At 43.0% G+C, this 27,711-nt stretch overlaps 1 protein-coding gene and 1 long non-coding RNA gene across 5 annotated transcripts; one reads left to right on the top strand and one right to left on the bottom strand.

Moving 5' to 3' along the window:
- Positions 1–891: 891 nt before the first annotated feature.
- On the top strand, positions 892–27,232 carry pals2b (protein associated with LIN7 2, MAGUK p55 family member b). 4 transcript variants are annotated; one of them, XM_086279414.1, is made up of 14 exons: positions 892–1,015; positions 8,985–9,047; positions 12,585–12,832; positions 16,897–17,015; positions 17,527–17,679; positions 19,228–19,380; positions 20,036–20,263; positions 21,052–21,183; positions 21,267–21,363; positions 21,673–21,741; positions 21,834–21,995; positions 22,080–22,282; positions 23,772–23,900; positions 25,794–27,232. In XM_086279414.1, exons 3-14 carry the CDS (start codon positions 12,703–12,705, stop codon positions 25,968–25,970), a joined length of 1,752 nt encoding a protein of 583 aa, XP_086135540.1. In that variant the 5' UTR covers positions 892–1,015; positions 8,985–9,047; positions 12,585–12,702; the 3' UTR covers positions 25,971–27,232. The 4 variants fall into 4 exon arrangements, with proteins under 4 accessions (XP_086135540.1, XP_086135541.1, XP_086135543.1 ...); XM_086279415.1 differs by having other exon boundaries at positions 16,897–16,997; positions 25,794–27,094; XM_086279417.1 differs by lacking the exon at positions 12,585–12,832 and having other exon boundaries at positions 16,897–16,997; positions 25,794–27,094.
- On the bottom strand, positions 12,457–14,861 carry LOC147304200 (uncharacterized). The gene is made up of 3 exons (XR_015126800.1): positions 14,348–14,861; positions 14,151–14,232; positions 12,457–12,826 (listed from the first exon to the last, which is right to left on the bottom strand). It is a non-coding gene; the product is annotated as an uncharacterized LOC147304200 (long non-coding RNA).
- Positions 27,233–27,711: the final 479 nt, after the last annotated feature.

The following is a 27,711-nucleotide window of genomic DNA, read 5'->3' as shown; positions in this document are numbered from 1 at the left end:
ACCCATGAAGAGATCGGGTTCGGACTTGCTGTGCCACACCTTGTCTTCCAGTTACTGTAGCAGCTGGTGAAGCTCTATGAGACAGGGTAATTGGGCAGGGAAGCGAGTTAAACCGAGTTAAGCACGCACAGTCCAGTTAAATTCAAAATTGAATGGCTAATGGCGCTCTCTTGTGGCCGCACATATAAGTACATCATCTCAAACTACATAGTGGAGGTGGTGGTGGTGTTGCGTTGTGTGTGTGTGTGTGTGGGGGGGGGGGGGGGGGGGGGGTAATTTCCAGGAGCACTATTGCAATTATCCGAGCGGTTAGGTGCCACAGCCTGACACCCAATCAGATCTGAGAGTACAAATTAAGTCGTGAAGAGGCACTGTAGATACGCAATCTTCTGAAATACACCGAAGGAGGGGAGGGGAAACTGTTCAAACAGGACCAGCGAGTGAGTTCAGTTCAGAGTGGTTGCTCAACATTTCAAAACTAGTTTTTCACCAGTTAGCAGCAGGCCTCAGAGTGAAGACGTTAAATCTACGCCCTGCTTTCTCTCACTCGTACTTTCCGCGCAAAGACAAAATGAAGAATAAATGCGGTGCACACCTGTAGGGCGCAAAGCAGCTGTGCTTTCCTTTAAAAATAGCGAAATGAAGGTCAACAGGACGGCACCGGCCATCTCTAGTTATTTTCTACTACATAACGCACATTACGTTAGAAATGCGATGCCCGCACAGTCTGAGCTGGACTTGCCTCACGTAATATCCATACGTGAATGGATGAGCGCATCACAATGTGACGAAAAGAAAATACTATCTACATTGTTTCCACTTCAGCGAGGGCCGGGCCGCAGCTTTCATTGGTCTGTGTGTCCTGACGTCAGGGAGGAGGCCGGGCGTGTCGGTTTGATTGACGTCGTGTGCTCTGGTAGTCTGCTGCGGGACCGGGACAGACAGCTGAGGGGGGTCTGAATGTCCAACCGGGACGATCGGCGGACTACCGCGAAGTCGCACGCGCCATCCACAGGTAAGTCACTGCTCGTGATCATATCCGAAACGTGGATGTTGGGAATTCATTCATCAACTGGCACTATAAATGGGAGACAAAGACACTTAGCTGTGTGTGTGTGTTTGAGGTACAGCAGTGGAGTTTGACAGAAGAAGGAGAGGTTCGTCCCCTCTGCTTGTCAGAACAAGCTCCACTCCGACACGTAACAGCTCGCTGTGGGCACTTACTGTGAACCCGGACGCGTCCTTTCCTCCCCCCTTTACTCCTGCCTATCGTGACGAGGAATACATGGGATGGGTTGTAGTCGTAAGTGTGCTTACGCCACAATGGCTCGGATGGGTAACAAAAAAATGGCCGCACGTGTGGCGAGATGGTTGAGCGCACGGTTGTCCGGTCAGCCAAAGCGGCTCAGGCGTTTGGCACGGGATGTGGCACACTTGTTCGAGCGCGCGGATCCGTGCGCCAGATCCGTGCGCCGATTCCAGGAAGATAAGAGGAAAGAGCTGCGGGTTGTTGCGCTGACAGGATGAGAAGGCTGGAACACGCGTACGTCCCAGTGTGACTGACTGCAACATCCACCAGCAAAGGAGGGTGGGCTCAAGGAAAGGACAGAGAGCGAGAAAGATAGATTTTTTACTCTGTCATCAGACCAAATTAAAACTCTTTTATTTCTTTTATTTTGTTGACTAGACAAAAACTTTACCAGCGAGCATCAGCACACTGAGCTAAAGCTGAATGAAAACACAGCAGACCCTTGGCTTGGCACAAACTGGCCAACCAGAGGTACAGCTAGACGACTGCATTGATTTTTATTTTCTGTCCTCCACTGGAAATGAATGAGTGCACCATCCCATAATAATCTCCTTACATGATGTCAGAACCACTTTATACTGCCACTTAATCGAAACATAAAACCAGGGAGACTTCCTTGCTCAGAGGAACACAGCACAGGGTCACTGGGCAAGCTTTATAAGCAGTTTAGCATCGTGCACGTGACGGGGGAAGCCCATGCACATACACAACATCACTGTGGATCTGTCCAGAGGTGCTACACAGGCTATGCAGACCCCTGAGAGGAATAGATGTATCTTGTTGCATCTTAACAGGCGCTTATGGGTGTTTCTCTGTTCATGTCAATGATCTAATCAGATTTAGTGACTCTCTTAGTGTAAACAAAAGGAGGAAAGAAAGGAGACTGAGTTAGTTAAGCACATCAGAGCAAGTCTGTAGTGGCTGCTGGGGATGTCCTTTAAGACTTCTGAGTCATGATTCAGGATGACCTTTATTGTTCTGCTGAAGTAAGACTTCTCAGCCCAGCTATGCATTTCCCCCTTGTGTCATCTCGGAGTTAAACATATGCCCCCGGTCAGTGAGCCATGCTGAACCCCAAATCCAACCCTCCGAAGCTTCGTCGTTTCTATTATTAATTATCATGTGTGGGAGATAGGAGGGAGGGTAGAGACATAGAGCAATGGACTGGGGAAAGTGGAATGACTCAGGCCTCCCAGCTATGAACAACACATGTATGAGAAAGCTGTTATCTACATAATAATCCCTCCCTGCCCTCCACCAGGCTGCACCTCCCTGTTGTTAACGTGTAACTGACACCATAGTAACTGTTATCATGAGCAAACGGCATCTCTGCGAACACCAAACTAAGCCTCAAGTGCAAAGGAACATTATTTTGAAAAGAACCTTGTGTCAGAATCGCTGCCAGGCAAATGTCTGGCAGTTTTTGCTGCAGCCTATACTGCTGATTCACCAGATTTTATCCATCACAGAGGCCTTAAAGAAGCATGCCACTACAAACCAGCAATAAAACAAGCTGTTTGCCAAAAAAGACGGCCTGGTTTTACATGTCTTTCTTGCTCAAATTGGTAAATAAAAGGTTGAATCTCCTTTACAAACTCCACAAAAACTGAGTGATGAAAATAGGGAAGATGATAGAATAAATATCTAAGATCAACAGCTTCCTCTTTTTTTCTTTCTGGAAGCTTATTTGCATTGAGATGATGTAAGGCCATCGTTAGCGCATGCCAGATCAAAGTCTCGGTCCATTTCCTGGAGGAGGCTCAGCTAGCAGGATACTGCAGGCTGTAGTTTTAGACAGAGGCTAAATCTGATTGCAGTATTTGGCAAAAAATAATTTTAAAAATCCAAATATGAAATAAGACAAAATCCTTCATTTTCCCATCTCTTCTCGCCTTTTTACCACCCCACACCGCTCATCAGGTTTCTCATCTTTAAACTTTTGCTGTCATTTTTAAGCACTGTTGCATCACCTCTCCCCACTCCATCCCCTCCCTCTCTCTTCCTTAACACTAACGATCACTAGCAGGAGGCTGGGAACGCGGAAAGGCTGCAAAGATGCAGGCATGGCCATGTGGCGGGTTAGATTATGTCAGGAGGGTACTCGTTATTAAGATGATGCGCGCTGGGCGCTGAGAGTTTCTGACGAGCTGTGTAATTATATCCTCCCAAGCTGTGAGGCAAAGCGCAGACATCCCACCAGCTGGAACCTCACCAGAGAGGAAATTGAGGTCATTTCTTGGTGATGTGTGGAAATCGCTCCAGTGCAGAAATTTATTGCCTTGAAAATGGTGGTGATTTGAGCATCAGGTGATGAGCAGAGGTAAGCGTGAATCAGCACAAGGATGGAGCGGTTTGCTCATCGTAGAGGTGGATCGGGAGAAACTGAGGTGGCTTAATCAACATCCTGCAGCTGCAGTCATAAAATGATGACTGTTTGGGAAACATGGTTATGGTTAAAAAAATTAAGCATACACTGATCTGCTAAGATAGCCATCTTAGGGGGTCGCAGTGTAATCCTCTTATTGAGCAGCTGGAGTGACCTACATAGGGTTTGTCTGGAGGCAGAAGGTGATGGGTGAGAGGCACGACAGCATGGATGGCTATGTGATTGGAGTTGTTGCATGAATAGCCAGTTATTACACACTCATGTACATTTTCAAATACACACTGTTCTTATGAGTCTGCCACTGCAGCTCAAGGTTAAAGGAAGTTTACAAATTGCCCTGTAAACTTCCCCTGGAACCAGCCAGTGAAGTGACATCTTGACCTGAAGGCAGGACAGAGCTCACTGGCCTCTTTTGTGATTCTCAAGTCACTGAGAGGAACTAAGAGTGACGGCTGCTCTCAGAGCCCAGTTCTCCGCAGAGCCTGGGGCACAGGAGGATACAGAATAGGGGTGGACAGAATATACAAACATCAGCTGAATAGTTCTCATGGGATGGATGCCTTATGGGGCAGGTTCTGAGTGTGCATTTGTGCTTCACAATCCCAAGGGGCGTAGCACTGTTCACCGTAGACTATAAACTTGCAAAATGTGCTCACTCCCACACAGCAGGTCTCGGGTAGAGTTCAGATTTCCTGCTAGTGTGACCAGAACTGGAGGAATTAAAACCACACATCCCGCTGATGTTCGCCTGCGCCTTTAATAGCATGCATATGCACATGCACACGCACGCATGTTTACATGAGTGAAGCGGCAGTGATGTTTTGTACAAGAACAAACCCTCTGATCCTCTCCATAATCCCTCTTCCATGAGCCGTCCATCATCTGAGTGCTTGGCAACGGGGAGGAACTCGGAGGGCTCGTTCTATCATACGGACCAGCCAATGGCAGCCAGGAATGCAAATCACCATTTTCTGTGATTTTCCGTCCTGAGAGTTGGAAAAGAGGATCAGACTGCAGAAGTGTTGAGACATCAGAGGAGTTCTGAGCACAGGACATGCTGAGTGAAAAGGGGAAATTATGGTTCAGCGGGGTTAGCGTGTTGGCAGTCCTTCTACCTGTAGAGAGCGTCTGTTTTTAGATGGGGGTAGTGTCAAAAATAAGTTGTATAACCAGTCTGTGGGCTACTCTTGCTTGTGCTGTTGTTGACCCTAGCTAGCCAAAGAGAAGAGTAAAGTTATAACATACAAAGAGCTGAAGTGCACCAAAGAAAAGTGTCCACTGGCAGCCACTGTCTGTACTTTTCATGCTGTATTTGTGCTTTTTTGAATGTTTTTTGTTTTTGTTTTTTATATTTCTCCCATTTTTATGAACTCTGATGTCACACACTTCCCTGTTGCAGTCCACTATTCAACCAATCAGCATTCACCCGATGCACAGCATCATCCAACTCAAGCAATGTTTAGTTGGGATTTTGAACAACTGCACAGAAACATGTTTACATTGCTCAAAACCCCTCGCCATAGGGCCAGTGCAGGCAAATGAAGTCTGGCAATTCATCTCTACCAATTCTGCCAATGAAAGTGGTCAAATATCCAGCCAGAATGAATTCAGAAGCTTGTTGATGGCTACAAAAGGAGCATTAAACCAAATATTAATAGTAGTGTATGTATATATATTCGAGCCTGACTTTAGGCCCTGTTTGGATTAGAGAAAAACCAAAATAAATCCAAACATGTGCAGCCAATTCTTCTTGTTTTTGCTTAAAAGTCATTAAAGATGTATTCGTACAAACAATACACCTCATTAAAAAAAAACAGTTTAAAGAAATCATCAAAAGCCTGAATTTATCATGATATTCACGCCCATGATGAGTGTGTGTGAACTTCTGACTGCAACATATGCAAACAGACACATTTGTGGAACCATAAATTCAACATAAGACAGATCAACCTGGTCACTGAGGAGCTTTGTGCAGAAAAAATAAGCTAAGCAAATATCCATCAGATTTTTATGGACCTTTAATTACAATTACGTTCCTGTGCTTATAGCTAGACAAGGTTATTTGGTAGGTTCTTGAAAAAGTGAAAGGGCGTTCAGCAACCACTCTTCTCTGTTCTCCCTCTAGACTCTCATGTTTTCTCTCTCCTCCTCTGAACTTCCCAAGACTTGAGAGGCTTTCCCCACAACCTTGTCTAATCTTTAAAGGATTGTTCTTTCTTTTTTTCTTCAAGACTCCTAATGTGCCTTTTATCTGGTCCTTATTGTCATGCTCTAAATCTCTCTCCTGCTCGGCTCGTCTGACATTCTCTCACTCCCTTTTACACACTCCTCGAAGGGCCAGATTGTGACCCTTGCTGTTTTTTTCTTTCTTCCCATCTAATGGTTTAGTTTTTAGGGGGACAGATATAATATTAATACAGATAGTGCATTCACTAAGGCACTGTATGGATGTGTATATGAAATGGTGAGTGCTAAATAACTACCAGTCCAACTAACCATGAAGACTCTACTGCTTTGTGTTTCTACTCTGTGTTGCAGACAATCCTGGAAGTACTGTGAACAGTAGCGCTCGATCTGCTTTGATCAGCATTATTTCACAACGGCTCCTTTGCATTTTCTTCTGCATAATATTAAACAAATAAAAGGTTTTTATACTGACCAACATATACCAATACTGAAATACCTGGAAAGGTCCGATATCAGCCAAATGATATATCATAGGGCTCTGTCTCTTTGCTCCTCCCTCCTCATTTGGCCCCTTCGATTGGTCCATCTTGGCTCCCTGCCCCTCGATGCGGATGATTAGGCGAGGAACTGCCTAGTGACTTTGCCTCTATTAACATTCTTCCAGGGGATATCTTTCACTTCCAGTGAGCGTGCAGAACCTGATTTTAATCTGTGTTGTATAATGAACTGACCCCTGTACTCTCCCTCTTGTAATAGTAGGTGACCAGTTAGCTCTGGTACGACTGGGTGAAAAAATACTGCCACAGAAATAAGAGATAACTGCTAACAAGTGATGGGTGGAGGTTCCTCTGTGTTGTCATCGCCTTTTTGTTAATTTTCTGTAGAGTGATTTTGCAGGAGGGTACTTGTTACCTAGGGAGCGGCTTAAGACCAAGATGTACCTGCGATGTGTGTGTTAGGGGAGTATATAAAAGAAGATTACTTTCTTGATTTGAGAGGTCTTCCAGATCATTTCTCATAATAAATAAGCAGACATAACTTGCAACTTTTATTAGACTATTGAAAGCCTTGACTGCTTGAGGTGAGAAAAATAAAGGGAACGTGAAAAAGGCTGAATGCAGTGATCATGTAGCTATCAGTTATATGGAATAACAGCATTTCAAAGCAGGTTTTTCTTCTTTATGCTGGCTTGCATTTTGTAACGGTCCATTTCACAATGGCTCTTAAGGGCAGCGTGAATGTGTTTAACTCTGCCAGACTTTGCAGTTTTATTAGACACAATTAAATATCGTACAGCGGGGCAGGGCATGTTGCTGGAAGGAGCAGTGCTTTCTGCCTGCATTCACAGTTTAGACAGAAAAGAAAAAGAAGCGAGGATGTGGTGTTTGAAATGGCTTTTATGTGGCTGATGCAAAAATCCTCTTTGTGTGTGTATAAAGCTAATTCTGACTACTTAGACCTGAAGGTTCATTCTTGACAAGGAAAACAGGATAAAACATTTTCCTTCATATATGAAAGTCATCAGCAGACTTAAAACGCCCATGTTCTGAATACCTCATGTGCTTAGAGAGTCCTTCAAAGTAGGTGGGAATGTAGGATATAAGACAAAAACAGGGTTTGTACAATTCTAACAAGTTAATATGGTATGATCAACTTCATTCTTCAACACAGCCTGAACTCTCTTATCCTTTTTGTATTTTCTTTAAGTAGTCTTCAGGAATAGTTCTTCAAGCTTCTTGAAGGACATTCAAAACTCTTTTTTGGATGTTTGGATCTTCTCTGGCTGCTTTTTCTTTTGTTCTATAACAAGATGATCCCACACTGCTTCAATAATGCTATGGTTCACACCTTGCAGAGCTCGATCCATGACTGACAGTGTACCATTGTGTGTTTTTCTATCCTTGTATGCTTTTACGGTTTAGGAACATTGTCATGCTGAAACGTAAGCTGTTGCCAATGTGACTCTTTCCAGATGGTTTGTATGGTGGTTCAAAATCTGCCAGTACTTTCTGTTTCATAAGTTGATCAATTTTGGTAATATTCCCAATAGTACTGGTTAAAATGCAGCCCAAAACCATGGTAGAGTCTGCACCATGCACCATGTTTTACAGATGGCTGCAGACACTCACTGTTGTGTCTTTCTCTTGACCTGCTTCGTACCTATTGATGAAGGTTTGAACCATAAATTTCCCAATTGGAGTCCCTCCACCATCAGACCTGTTCCCACTGATTTTCAGTCCAGTTCTTGTTTAATTTGGCATACCTCAGCATTTTCTCCACGTTTCCCCTCTTTAAGAATGGCTCCTTGACAGCCATGCTTCCACTGAGACTGTCTTTACTGTATTTTCATCTGTTTCTTAAGGACATGACTTTCAGATACTGTTTATCTTCTTTAAATTGTTTTGTTAGGTCTGCCCCCTTTTTCCCATAGATTCGATTAAAAAAATGTGAGCAAATTATGTGTTTTTGCGACAGGCTACTAATAACAAAGTCCTCAAAGATACAATTTAAAACTGAGAAATGCACAGCTTTAGTAACACTCCATCTTTTCTGTACAGTTTCTTTCTTAAATATCAACTGTGCTGGATAAATAGTGAATGAATGACTGTATCTGCATTACAGTGTTCAACAGCACGCTGAGACAGAAAAATCTGTAATACGACACCTCAGATGCTGGCAAACCTCTGCATGAGACTCAGACAGGTTTGCAAGTCAAAATGAGAAGAGAGGTTTACTGGGTGTGAATGCATACCGCTTCGTCATTACTTTCAGAGAATAGTGGCCATTTCCCATACAATGCCAGCTGATGATGCGGGCATCGTTGAATAGCTAAAGACATTAAATTGTCAGGGATTTCTGTCAAAAGGCATCCCACGAGAGGAAGGGATGACATAGACAGATACAAGTAATAATTCACAGGGAGACTAGAGTTATTAGGTGGGACTGGTAAGCACGACTGTGTATCTGAATCCTCAAGTGAGTTTATGTGAGGAATGATGAAAACTGGCGAGCAGCAAAGCAAACAGGACTGAATATTCATGGCTCATATGGATGATCCTCACAAACTTTCACACATCTCCCACCCTTCCCCTGTCTTTTCAGGTCTTCACAGTTGACTGATGAGCAGCCAGTAGGACTGGGCTTGGGCTACACCGACTGGCATAGGTAAACACAACTTTCTCAACCCACCGGAGATGTTGAAATGTGTTTTTTTTCTTGCATGCTGACATGATTTTGTTGGTTCGCTGGGAGACCTGCCAGCCAGAACTGTGTTGGTCCGGAAATCTTTACTTTTAAAGATTTACTTTTGAATAAGTAAGGAAGCAGCTGGTTTTCTTTTAAGTGTGTGTGTTTGTGCTTGTGTACCCGTGTGGATTTCACTTTTGACAGCACTTCCTCTGTACTTGAAAGGGCCATGCTGATGTTAAACTAAAAGCGTGGGATTAAAGCATCAGTTTTATATAACCAAACTCTGTATATATTTATTTAGCGTCCCCAAATCTTACCTGACTGTGACTGGCAGAAAGTACAGCTTTTGCATTACTGGCTATTATTAGATGTCATTGTATTTTCGATAGAATACGCAAAAGCTTCTCTCTCTCTCTTTGCCTTTTAAAGTACCAGCATGCATTCTTTTATATATACACAAATTTTCTCATTTCTGAATAATAGAACAATTGCTTTAATAATTTATAGCACAGTCTTGCTTTGCTCATTACAGATCTGGCGCTTGTGGATCAGTTGTTTGTTTGTTTTTTAAGTCTGTGCAGACTTCCCAGGGTGCTTTCTTATGGCACGGTGCTTTAGTTCTTCTCATGCAGCTGCTCTGCCTAAGTTAAATTCTGTGTGAAGTCGGCAGTCGCTGCCTTACTTTCTAAAGGCGAGCAATTAGATCGACGTTTTAGAGAAAAAACCTTGCGTGTGCGATCAGCTGTGTCTAGTGCCTGTAGTTCAGTTGGAGAAATGTGCTGTGACACTGCACTGATGGCCAAAGAGAAAATCTCTTGCTTCCCTCTGCACTCAGAGTCGTTGCCAGTGTGTTGCAGTGCGTCGCTAAAGGCCATTTCAGCCCTTGCCAAGCACAGCTATGTAGCATACTTCAGCCCTGTGGACATGTTTGAACACCAGATATGGCGAAAGAGGGAGAGAGAGATTCTGTAATCCAGTGCTTTCGTGGCAGGATTAAAATCCCGCGTCCTGAGTTGGGGGAGGGGTTGACTGGTATTGCTGAGGATGGGGTGGAGGGAGAGGCGGGGTGGATTAAAGCCTACAGATTTGCTTCTTGCACAGCTGTGACGCTCTGGGAGGAGCCTGATGGGGGGCAGTGGGAGGAGCTTGTTCTAGATTATTCTCATTTTTGCTTCCATGACTTTGGTCTTGATACAGAAATGGAGATTTGAATCTCAGGTTAAATCACAGCATATCCTTCGCGTCTTATAGAGCGCCATGGTTGCACTAATTCAGGGGGTCTCAAGCTGACTGTTGTTTCTTGCATAGCTGTAAAAATTGAAATGTCTGTCATTAGTTAGCCAGTCCAGCACCTGCTCACTTAGTGCTCCTTTACATGGTGACCAAAGCACATCGTCACATGTGTTATACAAGCGCAATTGACCTGCTTGTAGCTGCTTTCTGCAATCCAGTTAAGTACTCTTGATGACAGCAGTGCAGAGTTGGCTAGCTGCCATACTTTACAGTAGTGTCACTGCTGACATGATATTATAAGTTGTGTGGTTCTTGTGTGGTTGATGCTAATCTTTTACGTAACGTCATGCTAGAGCTAAACGCACCAGAGCATTCAGCCAATGTTTGCTCCCTGTCATCATAATGGTAAATGGTAAATGGCCTGCATTTGTATAGCGCTTTTCTAGTCCATAGGACCCCAAAGCGCTTTACACTACATTCAGTCATTCACCCATTCACACACGCATTCACACACTGGCGATAGCAAGCCCCCCAGCTGCCCTGGGGCGCACTGACAGAGGCGAGGCTGCCGGACACAGGCGCCACCGGGCCCTCTGACCACCATCATAACATCTAAGTCACATTTGTATGCACAATGTATTTATTGTGATTATACTTTTTATGTTATTATTCATAGAGTAATGGCCCATAGGCTGGCCTCCTACAAAAATGGTCTAATTGGACTGTGCTGACATGGTCAGGCAGCTGTTTGTCTCTTTGTTTGTCTCTAAACCAAGTCGTAATCAGATGACAGACTAGGGGAGAACTTCCAAAATATTGAGTCAATAATGTGTTTGGTATCACATCTGCTAATGCTAGCACTGCTTAACCAGCAAGATTCCTTGTGATATTAAATGGAATGCTAATTTTGCCTGATAAAAAAATAGGCTTTATCAAGTACTTACTGAAGAAAAGGAAGAGCCAATACTTTAAAGCAGGGGTAAGCAATGGATTTTTCCAAGGGGCCACATGAGGAACTGGGACTGTTGTTGGGGGCCGCACCACTAAGGTGAACTGAATTCTGGTCAGTTCCTAATTTTATCCCTATATAAGCTTATCAACTGCCCTTTAGTATTCACTTTAAAGCATGTAATTTAAACATGTGAGCTGTACTGAACTTTATGATTATGAGCTTTTATTTAGCTCTTAGCAACTTTATGCCGCATAGCCTCAAAGAGTTCTTAGTAAGTATAGCAACATAACTTGCCTTTTATTTCCAAGAGAGCCTTGCTGTGATGTGTTAAAGCATTCTTTGTGAAATGTTACTTATTATCCTCAATATAAATCAGGACAGACAGGGTCAAACGGTTATTAAGATAATATTTCTGTTAAGAAACAGTCATGCAGCCAGCAGCTTGTCCAGACGTACTTAGGCAAAAGGCAGAAACAAGAAAAACTGCAGTCCAAAAAAATGTGCATAATCCTGTCAGCACCTCGAGTCTACTCATTTAATGAGATGTAAGGTGGTGAGAGGCACATTCATTTTAGGGGGGGGAAGCAAAAAATTAAAGAGAAAAAGCTCCCGTTGGGCTGAGGAAGAATCAAAGAGTTGGACGACCACTGAGGGAATTCGTGCGAGCACAGTGTGCACAAACAGAGTTTCTGGCTTTGAGCAGAATAAGTGTGAATGGGAGCAAGAAGGAGGACAAGAATGGGAATGTAGGGTCAGGCCCTCTTTAGTAGCACTTATGTAAGATTACTTACATAATGACACATTCAACTAGTGTGTGTGAGTGTGTGTGCCTTTGTCTAGACAAGAGGGTTAACTTGACTTTGGGTGGGGTCAGGGATACAAGAGGAGGGGTACTCAAGCAGGCCTGGTAAAGGAGGATCGTGGGATTATGTGTGTGTGTGTGTGTTTATGTGTGTTATCAAAAGAGGCGGGGGTGGTAGTATGAGAAGGTATTAAAGTCAGAGTACAGGGAGGGAACTAGCAGGCACTGAATGCATGTCCACATCTGTGAGTGCTATCCAGCTTTCTGCCTCTCTCCGTCTCATTTCACGCCTGTCTTTGCAAACTCGTCCAACCATCAGCCTCTTTTCCTTTCTCTTTTTAAAAAAATATCTTCCTTCAGCTTTCCTACTTCTCTTCACTCCCCTATCATTCCTCGTCTCTTAAAATCCTCTGATATTAATCCCATTCTACTGTCGCTGTCTTTGTGTCTCTTCTCTCATTATTCGCCCTCAATCCCCTCTGTCTCTCTTGCTCCTATCTCCCCTTTCTGCATTTTTTTTTTGAAGTGTGGAGGGTCAGCAGTGCCAGAAAAGACAAGACAGAAGACATATTGGCAGAGCTACTGGTGGTTTACTCGTGGTTAGCCTTAGCATACTTGTGGCAACAGAGAGGAAGAGCTTGGCGATGGTCACAGCAATGGAGGATTCCTGTCCCAATGGGGCACAGGAAGAGGAGGAGGTGAGACCCCTGGGACAGCATGCCATGGAGGGGCCCCCGGCTGTACGATCCACCCAGGGAGCAGAAACATCTGGAGGTGAGGACAGTAGGAGGAAGAAGGGAGCTTTCAAATATTAGGATGAATAGTGGGATATTGTTATCTTTCATTTAAGATGGAAGGCTTTAGATGGGTAACTCCAGTGGTTTCTTCAGCTTCATGTGGAAAGTCTTTAGAGGGACAGTTCCCAACATTTATATCCCCACAGTTGTGTCAGATTTGCTTGAGTCCCCTGTGATGGATACCAAGCAATGAATAAATAAAGCCTTGTCCACACAGGACAGCAGTTTGTTAATGTGTGTTTAATGCAGCTAATGATTGGTCGCTACCAGACAGGCTAGGTAACATTAATGTATTTACTATTCTGTCATACGTCAATCAACAGTATCCAGTGCTGTGATTGATTTATCAGTGGGCCAATATCATCATCATTTATAAATGAAGATTTAAAAAAATAAGTAAGTAACAAATACAAAAACTGTGAGCGACGAGGTTGCGCAGTTTGCCCACGAGAGAGCACTCTGCAACTTTCCTGTTGACAGCACATATTTGAAAACCACAACAACCAGTCTATCGGAGCAGATTCAGGCAGAGGGTAAAAAGTAAATAATAACTGCACACAACAAGTGTTTCATATGTCTGAAAGAAGAAAAAATTTTGCCCGATATATACAAAAAAAGTTGAATTAAAAAAAAAAACAGGTTCTATTTTAAACCAGTGCTAGTTTAGATGAAGAATATGTTTTTATAACTAAGGGGACTGAATTTCAGTAGATAAGACAATTTTTAGCATTAGAAATTTTTCCATTTCTAATGCTATTTGAACGTTTATCCAAATCTTTTAGCAGTTATCTGTTACAACCAATAATTTCTCACTCCTTATTAATTCATTTTAGAACTACTTTATTTGACTTTTATTCTGTTCTACTTTGATTAATACATGAATTTGAACCTAAATTAGCCAGTTTTACCTGCAGCTATAAGTTTCAGTGAATTTTTTAAATCCTTTGTCCGTTCTAGCTAACCTTTAGCTAGCTAACCTTTAGCTAGCTAACCTTTAGCTAGCTAACCTTTAGCTAGCTAACCTTTAGCTAGCTAAAACCTGCTAATAATGTTTAACACACATCAGTTTATTCAGTTCTCTTTTCAACAGTTTATCAAGTAAAAGCCAACTGATTCAGTCATTTATATTATGTATTACTTTAAGTTAGCATTTCAGATATCCTTGATTCTTTCCTAAGCAGTTTAAACATGCTCTCAGTCCTCCCAGTTAGCGCCTTGGTGTTACAGCTGACACAGGATAAGCAAGTGTAATTATGTTTAAAGTAGTTTAGGTAAACAGCAGTATTTCAGCCTACCTTTGGGATCCAGTCGAGCGGTTAAGAAGCGCTGCTTTACAGCAGCTTTAGCTGTGAGAGTCCCAGGAACTGCACTGCACTTCTGAAAAAAGAAAAAAACACCCTCAGATATATTTTGTTATGGATGATGTGTCAGTGGAGTTGCTTCTCTGACAGTCATCTCAGAAGCTAAAAAATAAATAAATAAATAATGATACCATGTTTAATACAAGTTGCGAGGTTTTTTCTTTCTCCTGGGATTTCATTCCTTTAGAAACAGAGCAGTGATCTCTGCATCAGCATTCAGTGCACATCATGCTCGTAGGTGTGCATACCGATGCAGTGGTTAGATGTTGCAGACAAAAGTGCCACGGAGGGAGAAATTACAAGGAGGTAAAAGAGAGTGATTCATTATATGTGAATAAATCATCTGGAAAAAAACAACTGTTTGGTGCTGTAATCTCTTAGCATTAACAACTCCTTCAGGCCACAGCATTTGGATCTCTGTGTCATATTTCAAAAGATTATGTAGACTTTAGTTTGAAGGCTTTAGTTCATTTCCCAACTTTTACCGGACAGAAATTTTAACAGGTAATATGCACAGAAGCGTGGACGAGTAAGGGTTCCTGTTGTCGGGGATGTAGTAAGTAGGTAAAGGTCAATGAAGACGACACCGGGATATACAAAAGGTTTCAGCTGTGTGTTATTCTGTGTATGCTTGAGGTTTTCACTCCGGATATGTTCATGTTTTGCAGTAAACGTAGCTTTATTTATTGCATACAAGTCAAAAGTTAGTTGTGCCATGGTAGTGTTAAGTTTCCATATTCGTCTTGTCTGTGTGTGTCTGTGTTTGTGTGTAGATGCCTTTTCCCGAAATGACCGTTGCCCTGTGGAAGATCTGTGTGTGGTTCCCCAAGAAGAAATAAATTATTGTGTCCATATGTCCGTACTGAGTCTTAGATTGTGCTGTTGTGCCTTAAATACACAAAGCTTCATTGATATACAGGTTTGATTGTCTGCAGTGCTGTTTTTAACCTTCTTCCCCCCTATTTGTCCTTCTTAAAGAGGATCATAAATATTTAAGGTCTGTTTTGCACCGAGCCTGTTGTTTATGCAGTCTCCCTGCGCTCCTGTGGTTATCAGACGCTGTAGAGCTCGAGTTGAACCGTGACTGTTTCAGTACAGCAAACCAGAGAAAGCAGAATTTAAACAGTGATTAAACTGAGATCTAAATCACAGAGAGGCATTCATTTGGATAGAAATGAGCAACCAGAAGGAAACGTGTGTTACACAAGAGATGCTACTTTTTTCGGTAATATTTTACAACTCTCCCACATGGTGTGATGCTGCAATTTATCTTGGTTAAAATGCATTCCAAACTTTTAATGCTTATGCCTCTTTTACATAAGGAAAAGCTGATTAAACATTTTTAAAGTGCATGTCAGCAGAGCTGCGCTGTGGTCAAGTGGTAAAGGGTCATATCGCATTTGTATAAATGTCCTGAGCGGCTCCTCAGTCCAATACGACTTCGATTCCTTTCTTTCTCTATTTTTCATCTTTTTGTTACTGTTTCTTTTAAATAAAAGCTAAATGTCCAATATTTTTTAATAGGTATACATGCCAGATTGCAAAACCTACCAAAAATATAATATATAGACGTCAGCATTTCATAATCTGTATTTTCAAAGCAGCGATTTGGTATGGGGCACTTTATTCTAAAGAGGGGGCTGAAGTCATAGACTATAGCTTGACTTGATGACATGGAACATGTCTCAGGGTTTAAGAGTAATAATGGGTTAGTGAAGCAAAACGCAGAGTGAAATCATAGAGTGAATCAACTGTATACGAGTGCTGACCGGACATAGTTATTACCCACATAGGTGTAAAATGACACACACATACACATACATTTCCAGGGATTTAAATGGCTAAAATGTGCTTAGATTGGCTTTAAGACACTGGCATTAGGGCGTTCAGCTAGCTGATACCTACAGTCCACACCTCTCCCTGTCTCTGTTTATGTTAACAGCATAGAGGCTGACTGCATCTGAATCCAGGAGCCTTTAGTTGAATGTTTAGGGCCTTGAGGAAATCTGGAAAAAAAAGCACTTTGAAGCTTTAAAGTTAAGCTTTTTTAAAGTGAATATACACAACTGTGCACACTCTGTGCAGACCAGGCTTAATATTCTGGGGTGCTTGTCTGTGTATACAAAGTATGTGTATCCAAAACTCTCCCAGAGAACAATACATGGTGTCTGTCGGCCAAATCAGCTCTTGACTGACAGCGCTGACTCAGGGTAAGACTGGCTGCCTTGACTCAAAGACCATTTGCCAGCTGTGTTGTGACATTTGGGTGAAAGCTGGCCCAGACAATACTTACTGTAACATGTTTCAAGCCCAACTCGTGACTTTTGGGCCACATCTGGCACACACTGCACTTACCATATTGGACCATCTTATGCTGTCTAGGCCACACATCATTTTCAGTGCTGTAATTAGTACCAAAAGCATCTCAGATTAGATCCAGATGTTATCCTGGCTGTGGAGTTTAAACTGAGTGAAAGCATGCCCGTTCACTGCATCTGAAACATTTGGGTCTTCTTTTGCACTGGAGTGTGAGCAGATCTCTTTTTGCTGTTGCTTTGCCTTCAACAGTGTCATGGATGTTTACACTCTGAATGACTTTCAGGCCTGGCTAACTTGGCTTTTCTCTTTTTCTCTCTGTCTCTGTTTCTCTGGATCTTTGTGTCTCGTCCCATCCGTCCAGCCATGCAGCAGGTGTTGGATAATGTGGGTGAGCTGCCCACCTCTGCCGGAGCCAAAGACATCGACCTGCTCTTCCTGCGCGGCATCATGGAAAGTCCCATTGTACGCTCCTTGGCTAAGGTAGCACACACACATAGCTCAGGGCAAGCAGCAGGGGGCAGACAAACCACTAGCCAGCTTCAAACTCCCCCACATGTTGCTCTCAGCAATGCTTTGCTTGCTCTGGCTGAGGCGTTGAAGTAAAGTAAGGCTTTGATTAACACACAGTGCTATGTGCATCAGACCTAATGCATAATGACGTAAGAAAATTGTGCAGCTTTGCATTTCTGTGCCTTTTTTATTGACAGTGCATGCACCTACAAACACGCCTTCACTGCTGTTTGAAGTCTAGTGTGCAGTGAGTTCAGTTTAACCACAGCTGTAGCTCCTCCATACAGGGTCTTGTCATGTTGTGCTTTTTCAAATGCTCCCTGTAGAGCACCATATCATATCTACAATCACGGCTACTGAGCAAGTCTCACTTTCTGTCATTCACTCTTTGCACATCCAAATAAATACCAACAAAACCAGGAAGGTTATGAAAGGCAACCGCCATCTTTCCACTTTTCCTGAGCTTCTTTGTCTCACCCAGGCTCAAGAGCAGCTGGAGGAAGTGAAGCTGGAAGCGGTGCAGGACAATAACGTCGAGCTGGTGACAGAGATCCTGGGCGACATCAACAACCTCAAGGTTAAAGACGACAGCGCGGCTGAGTTGTCTCGAATCCTCCAGGAGCCGCACTTCCAGGTGAGCCAGAGCAAGAGCGAGCACAGTTAGGTAGGCTAGAACAGACGCCGTTAACACAAGCACTGGTTATTAACTTAGCTTATGAGGTAATATGTGGCAACCCAAAACACTATGATAAACCAGATGCTGTTTTACAGCACTGTACTTATAATGTTATGTCATAATCAATACATAAATTCTGGTGTTGCTGCTCTCTGTTGGCAGCAATAAAACTTTCACTGTCTCTTAAAAGCAAAGCGAATATTGACTCTGAATCTGGGAACAGTGTCTCCCTGTGGGCCTCATGAGGAATAAGACTTGTGTTTTATCTAAAGCGCTCTTGTTTAAATAGGTCTTAAAAATTGTATCCTATCATATTGGTTTTGGCTTTGCTGACTCTTCTGCTTCATTGCTAAATGTCCTCTTATGGCTTCTCTCTATTCTATATTTCTTCATTTAGCTGTTATGTATTGACCCTCCATACGTTTGTTGAGTGGCACATTGTATGCTTTCATCCTCTTTTCTATTTCTACATCAACATTCATTTCTTGATGCTCCCTGAGAAAAAGCGGTTAGCTTGAAAAGAATACAGCTTTTTAAATGCAATCATTTCAAATAATTATTGAATTTATATATTTCCAAGTGATGCACACTTTTTTCCACCTTATTCTACTTTTTATTATTAGCAGTAGTTGTTGTAATGTTACTGCACGTTTGTGAAATGGGGACTGCTTTTCATCTGAACAGTATGTCGTACTCTAAATGTTACAACACTAGCTACAGTGGCACAGATCAGATGTTTTGGAGCCTGCGCTCATGCATCAGTAGAACACTAACCTCTGTGCCTGAACTTAGCAGGGGCTTTATGCAGGCAGGGCCAATAGGAGGTAGATTTCTGAGCCGAGCGAAGCCCCTGCACCAATCAGAGCTCTTTGTGCCTTTAGCTGAAAGATAAGACTCTGTTGACCTACTGAGCAATAGAGATACGGAGGGCGGAGGGGGGAAAGCAGGCTAGGTGGGAAAAGGAAAACAGATATTACATCACAAACTGAGTGTTTGATTTTACAGACTTTTTGTATTTTTCACCAGTGAGCGGTTGGTGGTGATTTGGAACCAGTAATAATATATGGGGAAAAAGCAACTTGAATGAAAGCTGTTGGAGGGATACTCACGAATCAGACATTAAGTGATTAGATTTGGGTGGTTATCCATATTTGGGATTTTATCCATTAGATGATTGCTTTTTAAGCCGCACCTAAATTATTAATATGCTAGTTGGCTGTTTGGAGGTATAACTGTCCCGTTTCACTGTTATAACGTCTGCCAACAGAGCTTTTCTATTCACTTGAAACATCAAGTCACAGTTTTGTTATTAATATTACTGTGAGGAAGACTAAATTTCCAATGTGGTCACAAGTGACATTTACAATAAAACTACTGAGGGAATGGAACTCAGTAATGTATCGACTTTACTTTTGTGAAAGTGTAATTGTGCTTCTTCCTCTACAATAAGATGTAGTTAAGCCTTAGCACTCGCCTACCCTCTCCTTTTTTTTTCCTTTCTCTCAGTCTCTTTTAGAGGCTCATGACATGGTAGCCTCAAAATGCTACGAAGCCCCGCCTCCGACTGAGACAGCCAATGACGCAGCGGTGAACAGCGCTCTTATGCAGGCCGATGCCGTGCGCATGATTGGCATTCGAAAGAAGGCCGGGGAGCCACTGGTGAGAGGAGACTGCACGCTGACTGAATGTGTTTGCATGAGTGTGCCACATTATTTATCCACGGGGTGGCTGTAGCTCAGGTGGCAGAGCAGGTCAGCCACTAATCAGAACGTCGGTGGTTCGATCCCAGGCTGCACCCTGGCTGCATGCCAAATATCCTTGGGCAAGATACTAACCCCGTATTTGCCTACTGGTGGTGGTCAGAGGGCCCGGTGGCGCCTGTGTCCGGCAGCCTCGCCTCTGTCAGTGCGCCCCAGGGCAGCTGTGGCTACAATGTAGCTTGCTATCGCCAGTGTGTGAATGGGTGAATGACTGAATGTAGTGTAAAGCGCTTTGGGGTCCTATGGACTAGAAAAGCGCTATACAAATGCAGGCCATTTACCATATTTGTTTTATAATTCCATTTAAAATGCTCCAAAAGCTGCCAACACTACAAACATGGTCGATAGGTTACTAAAATTAACAGGGGTGAGGCTTAGCACAAACCCCAAGAATCAGACGAACCCTCCCTCGAGCCAGCACCTGGTGACAGTGGGAAGAAAAAACTCCCTTTTAAGAGGAAGAAACCTCTGGCAGAGGCTCCAGGCGCAGGGAGGGGGTGAGTGTGAGTGCGCAGGAATCAGAGGTAATAAAACATCCCTCTTCTTCCTCTCAGGGTGTGACATTTCGTGTGGAGAAAGACGACTTGGTGATCGCGAGAATCCTTCACGGAGGCATGATTGACAGACAGGGTCTGCTCCACGTGGGCGACATCATTAAGGAAGTAAACGGGAAAGACGTTGGCAATAATCCCACTGAGCTCCAGGAGATGCTCAAAGACTGCAGCGGAGGGATCACCTTGAAAATACTCCCGAGCTACAGAGACGCTCCTGCTCCTCCACAGGTGAGCACGTACAAGCACAGGCATACACTCTCCTGCTTATGTAACCGGTGGCAGATGTTGGGTGGTGGCACCATCCTGACGATATGTCCTACGGCCTTCCCACAATCCCTCGCGCAGGAATTTGAACTCTGGGAGTCCTATTAATAACACTCCAGATGCTATCTAGGTCACACTAGCAGTTTCTGTGTCATGCACGCACTCCAAATACACGCACATGTGTTTGGAGTAATTTCATGCTCTCTGACATGCAGAGTACAGTAGTGTGTGACGCTGTTGTACAGTTCCCCTCAGACACGCTCCAGTAATGTCTTCTGTGTAAAAAAAAACAAAAAAAAACACACACATATATATATATACCTTGAATCTTGGAACACATAAACCTGGAAATGCTTATAAACTGAATGAAGGGCAGTAAAAGTGAATGAGACGTAATGCAAAATCACTTCCTGCTCTGTGGCTCAGAGCGCGCTGCACAGTATATTTCACTGGCTTGTTTTATTGCTTCCTCTGGCTGCTTGTTTAATCTAATGCTCTGGCCAAAGCACTTACCCTTTCTAGCAAAAGCCCATGCAGCGTGTTGACGCAGCATGAAGAGCTGTGTCGGCTGCGGCTGTGGGAAACGGGCCGTAATGGGTGTGAAAGAGCTGCCGTCACCATGCCGACGTGTGAGAAGCCATGCTGAGTTAAAGCTGCTTTGTCTTTCTTGTTGCTTTGTGAACGGCCATCTTCCTCTTCAATCCTAATTTAAGCGCTTCAGGAGCTCACACCTGTTCCTCTGTTCCTCACAGGTATATGTCCGGCCATACTTTGACTATGATCCCGCCAATGACAGCTTGATCCCCTGTCGGGAGGCAGGTATGGCCTTCAAGAAAGGTGATATTCTTCAGATTGTAAACAGAGAAGATCCCAACTGGTGGCAGGTGAGCCTTCCTTCACAGACTGTCTTTGACCGAACTTTAAACTTTCAATTTTCTAAATTTAACTTTGAACTGATCCACGCCAGGCATGTCACGTAGTGGGTGGTGCCACGGGTCTGATCCCCAGTCAGTTCTTGGAGGAGAAGAGGAAAGCTTTTGTTCCCAGAGACTTGGATGGATCAGGTGAGTACCCTACCTGTACTTCTTGGCAGTGATGCCAGACCTTTGTGTAAACACTCTGTGAAAGATTCCTGAGCTAAAACTCACCCAAGTTCTTAATGTTTCTCTTAAGCCGAGGCTGTTTTTGAAGGGATGGAGTGGCCTGTGAACTGGTTTACTGCCAGACCTCTATCACTTGTAAAGCTTTTAGCTGATTGATGGCAAAAAAAATAAAAAAAAATAATGGGTAGTTAGTATTTTCAGTGCATGCCTGCCCCCGTCTGGCCAAATGCTGTAACAGCAAAGATATAAACGTGCATATTTGTCTTGCAGGAATTCTTTGTGGCACCTTGGCTGGAAAAAAGAAGAAGAAGATGATGTATCTAACAGCCAAGAACGCAGGTCAGAATATTCTTCATGGTCTAGATGTTTGGTTAATGTCTTCATTGTCTTTCTCTACAAGTGGCTAACAGCTTTGAAATGTCTTTGAACAGAGTTCGATAGACATGAACTGCAGATCTATGAGGAAGTGGCAAAGGTTCCTGCTTTCCAGAGGAAGACGCTGGTTCTGATAGGTGCCCAAGGAGTGGGCCGACGCAGCCTCAAGAACCGATTGATGGTCCTCCATCCCACGCGTTTTGGCACCACTATACCATGTATGCCACACTTGGGTTTCTAACCGCTTTTCTCAAATTTTGCTACAACAGTGCAACATTTACCTGATTCATGTCTTCTGTCAGACACCTCACGGAGACCCCGTGATGAGGAGCTAGGCGGCAACTCCTACCACTTTACCTCAAGGACAGAGATGGAGGCTGATGTGAAGGCCGGCCGCTTCCTGGAGCACGGCGAGTACGACGGCAACCTGTACGGCACAAAGATTGATAGCATTCACGAGGTGGTCGCAATGGGACGCACCTGCATCCTGGATGTCAACCCGCAGGTATGAGAGGGGTCCAAAGCGAGCGAATGTCAGTGGCAGGGTTATTTTCATGCAGTGAAGGGTGGCTTTGACATGCAGCATTTACTCACTGTGTTTGACCTTTAGTGAGAACATTGGAGAGTTTTATTAGGTGAAGTTTGGACCAGCGGGACTTTGTTTCAGTTGAGTTTGCATTGTTTCAGAAAGTTTACTTTCAGTTGAGTTTTTATTAGTTCCACTTTTAGGTTTAGTCTTTTTAATTAATCTAATATTGGTGGATGTTTGTCAGGGGAAAAGTTCAGAAATGACATCATATATCAGAGTCATGTAGACTTGCCAAGTCTTAGTGCACCAAAGCCTTATGAGACAGTGTGGTTTTCAATTGCAATTTCAGATCTACTTTTAAACTATAATAACCTTGTGTTAAAGGATTTGAAAAAATATGCTACTCAAAAGCACTTAAAGGAACACATTAATCAGTATAGCAGTATAGCATCAAGTCAATTAAACTTCTATGATATCGATCTGATCAGTTAAGTAGCAGAGGCGGTATTTAATGTTTCTTGATTGTTTTTTCACTAGTTTTCCATTTAGCTAAGGCCAGTCTCACTACTGTTATTATGAGGTGATACTCGGGCCCCATAGAGGTTGGACAAAAGGTCTACCTCCTCCAAGATGGCACATCAACTCATGCCACTACCAGAAGGTTTGCTGTGTCTCCCAGCATTGTCTCAAAAGCAGTCGGGCAGTTACTCTAGGAGAGCTGGTGAGGCCTGAGAAAGGTCCTTAACCCGTCAACCATTAGTCAGTAGGATCGGTATCAGCCCCTTTGTGCAAGAAGGATGAGCACTGCTGAAGCTACAAAATTACCTGCAGTAGGACACTGATGTGACTATGTTTGACCATACAATCAGAAACAGATTTCATGAGGATGGTCTAAGGACGCCTAAGCGTCTTGTGGTCTCTATATTCACTGCCCCGACCATGGAGTCTGATTGGCGTTACCTGTAGAATACCAGAATTGGCAGGTCCACCACTGCCATTAGTTATCAGGATGAAATCCTTGGACCCATTGCCAGACCCTAGGCTGATGCGGTGGGTCCTGGGTTCCTCCTGGTGCACGAGAATGCCCGGCCTCGTGTGCAAAGAGTATGTAGGCAGTTCCTGGAAGAGAAGAACTCTGGGATATTATATAGATGGGCCTCCATCTATCCAACTTCCCCAGGGCCAGGTCCCTGTTCCAGATCTAGGAGGAGACCCCCAAGGACACCAGCCAGTCTCTCATAAAAAGCATGTCCCAACATTGTGAGGCATGCATACAAACTATTGCTGCAATGAAAGTTTGCCAAAATGTGTCATTTTTTTCACTTTGATTTGTGGGGTGTCTTTGAATTCAGACCTCTGTAGGTTGACAATTATTATTTCAAATAATGTGGCATCCTTTCATTCCTAACACATTACCTGGTCCGTGTAAGTATAGTATAATGAAAACATCTTTGTCTCTCTTCAGGCTCTGAAGGTACTGAAAACAGCAGAGTTCATGCCTTATGTGGTGTTCATTGGAGCACCAGATTTTGATACTCTTAAGGCCATGCACAAAGCTGTGGTGGATGCAGGCCTCACAACTAAGCAGCTCACGGTAGGTTAACAACACCCATGCGTAACAATGGGATGAAGTAAACACACACAAACAACCATGCTCTCTCTCACACACACACACACACGCATACATAGTGATATGCTTGCATTATCTGTCACTGTTTTTTGACATTTGAGCCCTCACTTACATATCATGGGGATAACTGTGCAATATTTTATGTCAACTGTAGTCAGTCACAAAAACTATGACTGATTCACTGAGATAAAAGACACACTAAAGACATTTGAAAAAAAGGTGTGGTGGTAACTGGTGGCCAGTTTGCCTCTCATTGTTTAAGATTTTGTTCTCCCTCTGGTTTAATGTTTTTAACACTTTTAAGATTAAATCACCCTCATATGCTTTCTATGTGGGCCTTATTAAAAATAGACTGAGGGACAGGGTGGCTAAATATAAGTATGCCGATTTGAATGACCCTGTGGTCAAAACACTGCCTGGAAGCAGATCATGTTACTTGCTGGTCAAACAAAATCCTTCTAAAAGTACCTTAAATTACATACAGTCGTGGTGAAAATAAAGTACACCGTCTATCATCTCTATCATTGTGCATATCAGAACAAAAAAATCTGAGATGAACAACAGCATACAACATATTATGCTATGTTCTTAAAGCCAAAATGCAGAAGCGTCATGTTAAAAGTGACATAAACCCCTTGATTTAGTAGAAGCACCTTTAGCAGCAATAACTTGAAGTATGACTTCAGTAGTCTCGCACATCGTTGAGGAGGAATTTTGCTCTACTCTTCTTTACGACGTTGTTTGAACTCATTTGTTCTCGGAAGCTCCCACCAAACCATTTGAATCAATCTGAGGTCTAACATTTTGACTGGCCCATTGCAGCAACTTGATTCTTTTCTTTTTCAGTCATTCTGTTGTAGATTTGCTGCTTTGTTTGGGATCATTGTCCTGTTGCATGACCCAAGTTTTAGCTGTTGGACAGATAGCTTTATATGTGGCTCTAGTGGAGTTTGGTATACAGAGGAGTTCATGGTCAACTCCATGACTGCAAGCTGCTCGTTTCCTCTGGCTGCATATCATCACGCCTCAAACACAGTGCTTGGCAGTTGATATGAAAGTGTTTGTACTGATGTGCTGTGTTTGGTTGCTGTGTGTTATGGCCAAACGTCTCCACGTTGTTTTCATCTGTCCAAAGGACATTTTTCCAGATGTTTTGTGGTTTGTTCAGATGCAACTTTTTAAACTTAAGCATTGCTGCCATTTTCATTCTAGAGAGAAGAGCATTTCTCCTGGAAACCCTTCTAAACGAGTTCGTTTTTTTCCTAATTGAATCATCATGAACTTTCACATTTATCGTGCTGAGGCCTGTAACCGGTCTGACCTTGAGGTGAATGTGTTTGGAAGTTCATTCCTGGGAAGACTGGCAACTGTCATGAATGCTTTCCACTTGAATGCTCCAGACCAGCAAGCTGGCAAAGGTTCTGCCTTTATGGAGGTCCTTACATTTGTTGATCATCAGTTAATCAGGCGATTTTGAATTGATTGACAGCACCTGGCCTCTTTTAGCAGCACCATATCAGCTGCACATTGCTGCTAATACGGAAGAAGTAAGGGTGTAGTTTTTGTCTTTGTCGTACTGTTTCTGCATTTTTGGCTTAGTTTTTGTAAGACACAGTCTGTTGTGTTATATTTTGTTCTTCTGTTCTTGAAAGACCAGGTTATTTTTTACTGTAACCTGAAAGGTAAAACCTTAGAATTGACAGAGGGTCTACTTTCTTTTTACCATGACTATAAATATCCATACACTCATCATTTGTCCACCTGTCCTGGTCTTCACTGTTATGTGCTGGACACTGACACTCATGCATACAACTTGGATTTATCCCCAGAACTGACCCGTCCTTCATGTTTCTGCAGGATGTGGATCTGAGGAAAACGGTGGATGAGAGCGCCCGCATCCAGAGGGCTTACTGCCACTACTTTGACCTGACCATCATTAACGACAACCTGGATAAGGCCTTCGAGACGTTACAGGCAGCCGTGGACAAACTGTGCAGTGAACCCCAGTGGGTCCCAGTGAACTGGGTATACTGAGGACTAGCACCACTCGTTACACTGTCCAGTCTACGTGGGCCTCAGTGACCCACCAACATGTATGCGTGTATGTGTGCGTGTGCTTGTGATCACAAAGGCCAAAGAAGACGAAGGGCAGAGATACTACTGCAAGTAATCAATGAAATCTCATCGCTCTTTCTCCTCTCGGGCCTGCAACTTTTTTCTACTCGAAACTCAAAGGGAAAGAGTGCTTATTTATTTTATAACTTTTTATGAAAGATCTTTCTATTCAGTGTGGGATTACGGTGAGAATGAAACAAACCAACCATGAGAAAAAAGAAAGAAAGTCGTGTCACGTGCTCGGGCCATACTTTTTTGCATTAATTTATTGTTGTAGTGTCGCTTTGTAGTCGTTTTCCTTCATTTTTAAATACTTCTATCAGTCTTCCCTCGCTGACACGGAGGATTCACGGTCGCCACCCGAACTCGGCCCCAAAATCCTCAATCGGTTTTCTCCATGAGCGAGGGGCTAAAAAGCTCATCCGGTATATAAAAGAAAAACAATGTTATGACGTACTTTTTAAAAGATCAAACACCATGTCTGTTCATTTTCTCTAGTTTTGTTTTGTTTTTGCTATTTTTTTTTAATCAGCGTGATGATTAGTAGAGTGTAGCATTCAATCGTTTGCTTCTATCGTCTGTTTGTCTGCAGTATGAGTGTCACAGTGTCACTGGCCATCATCTTTACCTGCTACAATGTGTTAATGTTTTATTTTTTGTGAATGTGGCTCAAACCCACTCGCTCCTTAATGATCCTCATCTTCAGTGTTGCGGTTATGCCAAAGCCCTTGTGATCATGCTCTGAATCAAATATTAAATTCACAGTTCTTAAATCAGATACAGAATTGAGAAAAACCTGAAATCTGTCCTGGACTTCGTGACTTCAGGATAAAATGAGTATTAAATCACTTTAGGTGGATATTCGTTGCAATGTACAGTGAATACCATTTCAAAATGCTGAGGGTATTCTGTGACAGCCCTGCTGCCTGTTCAAGTGTTTCCACATCAACCTCATGTCTTCTTTTTACATTTTTATCAGCAAACTTGTGATGAATAAAATTTGATAAACCTCATAAACTAGTTTCTTGTTAAATTATGTGTGCAACATTTCCATTTATACCTCGTAAGATTCATTTCCGTCAAATCCAGACACACAAAAACAAAATATCAGACCTCAATACTTTGAAAAAAACTGCATTCAAGCAAAGTCATTGTGTCTAAAAACAACATGTAAACGTATTTGTGTTAGTAACCTCATACAAAGCGGATGCTTTATTAAGTACACCTCTTCTTCAAATGTTTATTGCAAATGTCTAATCAGCCAATCAACTCAGTGCGTTTAGGTGCATAGACATGGGCACGTTGATTTGATGAAGAGAATGATCAGACTCCTAGCTGATAGGAATGCAACAGTAACTCAAAAAAACACTTATTCCAATGAAGGTGTGCAGAAGAGCATCTCTGAATGCAGTACGCTGAAACTTGAAGCAGATGGGCTACAGCAGCAGAAGACCACACCAGGTGCCACTCATGTCAGCTCAGAACAGGAAACTGGGGTTACAATTCTCACAGGATCATCAAAATTGGACAACAGACAACTGGAAACATTTCTTCTGCAACATTCAGATAGTAGGACCAGAAAAAACACGAATGCATGAATCCATCCTGCGTCTCAACGGTTCAGACTGTTGGTGTAATGGTGTGGAGGATATGTTGTTGG

This window comes from Aulonocara sp. 'chitande type north' Nkhata Bay, linkage group LG22 (assembly GCF_057382095.1).
Source record: "Aulonocara sp. 'chitande type north' Nkhata Bay isolate Kocher_YH1m ecotype deep benthic linkage group LG22, A_spYH_male_GT1.1, whole genome shotgun sequence".
NCBI classification, from domain to species: domain Eukaryota; kingdom Metazoa; phylum Chordata; class Actinopteri; order Cichliformes; family Cichlidae; genus Aulonocara; species Aulonocara sp. 'chitande type north' Nkhata Bay.
The sequence above is the reverse complement of the archived record's forward strand: the minus strand, read 5'-3'. Positions and strand labels throughout refer to the sequence as shown.